Consider the following 3,245-nt stretch of genomic DNA (forward strand, 5'->3'; position numbering starts at 1 on the left):
GAAGTCCCAGTGCCCCATCTGCGGGAAGCTCTTCCTCCAGTCCTCCCACCTGGTGCGCCACAAGGCCATCCACACCGGTGAGAGGCCCTTCAAGTGCGAGGACTGCGGCAAGCTCTTCGGGCGCGCCTCGCACCTCGAGACCCACCGCCGCGTGCATACGGGCGAGAGGCCTTTCAAGTGCCTGCAGTGCGAGAAGGCCTTCACGCAGAAGGCTGGACTGGTCCTCCACATCCGCCTGCACACCGGGGAACGGCCGTACAAGTGCGACAAGTGCGGGAAGAACTTCCGCTCCTCCGCCCACCTCATGTCACACCAGCTTCTTGAGTCAGGCGAGAGGAACTTCAAGTGCTCCACCTGCGGGAAGGCCTTCAAGCAGGCGTCATCCCTCAAGCAGCACCTGAAGACCCACGAGGCACGCGAGCCTCACCGCTGCTCAGTCTGCAGCAGAGCCTTTTCCAGGTCCTCCTACCTCCAGCTTCACATGAGAACACACAGTGGGGAGCGGCCGTACCACTGTTTGCTTTGCAACCGGACATATGCCAAAATTTCCACCTTTGAAAAACATTGTAAAAAGCACCAGCAGGATGAAGAGAGGCCTGATGCTAGACCCAGGTCAATGACTACCAGGGCAAAAGCACTGGCTGAAAAGAAAAAGCAGGAGCAGAAACGGCAACGCCAAGATGACAGCCTCGAGCAACCTCACCAGGCTGACCCAAAGCAGCAGCAGGTGGAAAGGCTGTAAAAGTCACTAAAACAAGAACTGTTCCTGGCCCTCTGCAACATGGCTCATGGGAGCTAGAGTGTCTGGTTTAATATTTATCAAAAGAAAATGACATGCTGCACCAGCATTACTCCAGAGCGTGTTTCCAAATGGAATTCTTCCTCTGACGCAAGGTTCAATTAAAACAGTTCTCTGGGGTGCAGCAGATGCGTAAAAGTCTGCTGAGGCTCCCCGCAGTCAGTGTAGCATGCAGAACGCTCCGTGGTTACAGGGGGATTCCACCCTGTTCACGGGCCCTGGTGGTTTTGTTTCAGGTCAGCAGCATTTTCTAACGTAGACTTCCAGGGGTTCCTGACCCAAGCGCCTGCTTTTACCCAGATTGAAAGAGGGATGCTTCTTTGTATGCGGAAATAAATTAAGTTGTAGTCTCTTAAACAAAGGCAAAGTTTTCGTTTGAAGAGGCAAGAGAGGCGGCACACCTACAGAAAACAAATTTGTACCAACAGTGGGTTTAGGAAACAACCAGAAATTTATCCTGCAAAACATGATTTGTTTTTAAAAGTGCAGTACAGAGCAAGAAGATAGCATCTTTGAGCCTTTTCTATTTTTCTCACTGTTAATGACAACAAGGTATTGTACTTAGCATCCAGATAATGCTGTGTATGAAGTGTGTTTAAAGCACGGCAGGTTTTATCTCGAGCATAGTTAAACAACTCATCTTTCTCAAAACTAATGAAGACAGGTGTCAAAAATCTGTAATTCATCTTAAATTGAATGAGTCTGACATTTGAAATACCATCTTGTAGTAAAGGTGTAAGAAATGTTGTGTTTGTTTTTTTTTTTTTTCACCTGATCTTTTGGGAACGTAAAATGTAGTAACAAGGGAATTCTAAGCTCCGTCTCCTTCTGAATTAACAAATGGCTGTAGCTGGTTCACTGGCCAGTCACCACGCTGAGGAAATGAGACAAGATGCCACCAAAGGGTTGCTGTCGAAGCGGAATGTTTCAGATTTATTCTGGGGTGTGAGATCAGACTCCAGTGAGTACTAAATACCTTTGTAAGTATTAATAAAACTGCCTTTATTGCAGTAGTGTTCTTTGTGAGCCAGCACTTTGTACTGACTTTTTATAAGCTTTATGTCATTCTAGCAACAGTACCATGAGGCAACTTTATGCCTTTATTGCTTATTGTTACCCAGGAATTTATTATAGCAGAAAAAAGGAAGCAGTGAGTTCACTTCAAACGCACATTCCTAATTTTCTGTACCAAGTCCCTGATTTTTTTAACGCTATTTCCCTGCCTTCTGTGAAAACACGTATTATGCACTTTAAGGATCTTTTTGGCTAGGCTTCTGGGTTTGGTTTCTATAGCATATTCACAACTCTGTTTTAAGGCCAAAAAAGGAGTTTTTTGAAAGCTTGCACATTTAAAGTATTGCAGTGTATCAGGCCAGAAATCATGTTAGTAGATGATAGAGCTGGATTACATCTCAGAACTAATTTACAGCTAACAAAACTGCATTGAATAATTCTCTAACTTTTTGCACTTCAGGATTTACTTGATGCTGGGTATACTAAGATACAGCTCTTATTGTTGAACTGATGTTTATATTCAGCTGGTTAATATACTGTAAATATTTACGTGGTCAGATATTTCAAATGAGATGTTTCTAAGCCAGAGTTTCTTGTCATGACAAATTCTAATGTAAATTTTTGCTACAGTCTTTAGATTTTGTTTTGTGACCAATTGTGTTGTTTAGGAGGAACTAGACACACTGGGTTTTATTTCCAGTTCAGTTATGCCAGTGCCATATAAGCAGAGTTCTATCCTTTTTGTATTTCAATATATGTTATTAAAATAATATACACCACTATCTTTTCCTCCAGTCACTTTTTTTTTAATCCTGTTCTCACCTAAACATAAAAGTTTGCTTATGGAAGTAAAAGCATTTGCTAATTTTCTAGCATTCCTTAAAACTTAGCTTCCAAAGGTAACTGCAAAATAACAATTTCTCTTTATTTCTGGCATTTTTCTTTGCCAAACATGGACGACAATGCCATGGTGGTCGTGTCTGTATTTGTAATGTGGCATGCCTACACGCAGAATCAAAATTTCAGTGGCAAGAAAATATAAAAGTGGCGTTTTAAAGATCAGTTTAATGTTGCTCCTTAATATTTTTGGAGGTGTTTTATTTTGTTTTGTTTAAAAAGCTTCCTATTTTGCTCTTCTAGTTTCCTGCTCTGTCAGCTGCCTTCCCCCTGCAGTCGGAAGTTCACGTTTTTCGGGATGCAGGGTGAACTCAGACTTTATACAGTAAAATCCAGTGTCGAGAATATTTCAGAGTGGAAAAACTGAAAATATGCTCTAATGCCCTGACTGTTGCAGTACAGTAAGTAAGGCCAGGCAAATCCTTTAGATCTAATATCTGGTAGGGGGAACAAATAAAATCTGTGGATCACTCCTAGAAATGCTGCCGCTTTCTTTTGAAATGTATTTTTCAGCTTAATGTACAGAGGGAGCAGG

At 42.7% G+C, this 3,245-nt stretch overlaps 1 protein-coding gene across 1 annotated transcript in view; it reads left to right on the forward strand.

Moving 5' to 3' along the window:
* The window catches only part of ZNF141 (zinc finger protein 141), a 2,589-nt gene extending 1,563 nt beyond the window's left edge, over positions 1-1,026 (forward strand). The window contains exon 2 of the mRNA XM_009331128.1: positions 5-1,026. Coding sequence (XP_009329403.1) covers positions 5-742 — 738 coding nt within the window. The 3' untranslated portion in view covers positions 743-1,026. The remainder of the gene's footprint in view (positions 1-4) is intronic.
* Positions 1,027-3,245: the final 2,219 nt, after the last annotated feature.

This window comes from Pygoscelis adeliae, unplaced genomic scaffold (genome assembly GCF_000699105.1).
Source record: "Pygoscelis adeliae isolate BGI_AS28 unplaced genomic scaffold, ASM69910v1 Scaffold469, whole genome shotgun sequence".
Lineage (NCBI taxonomy): Eukaryota > Metazoa > Chordata > Aves > Sphenisciformes > Spheniscidae > Pygoscelis > Pygoscelis adeliae.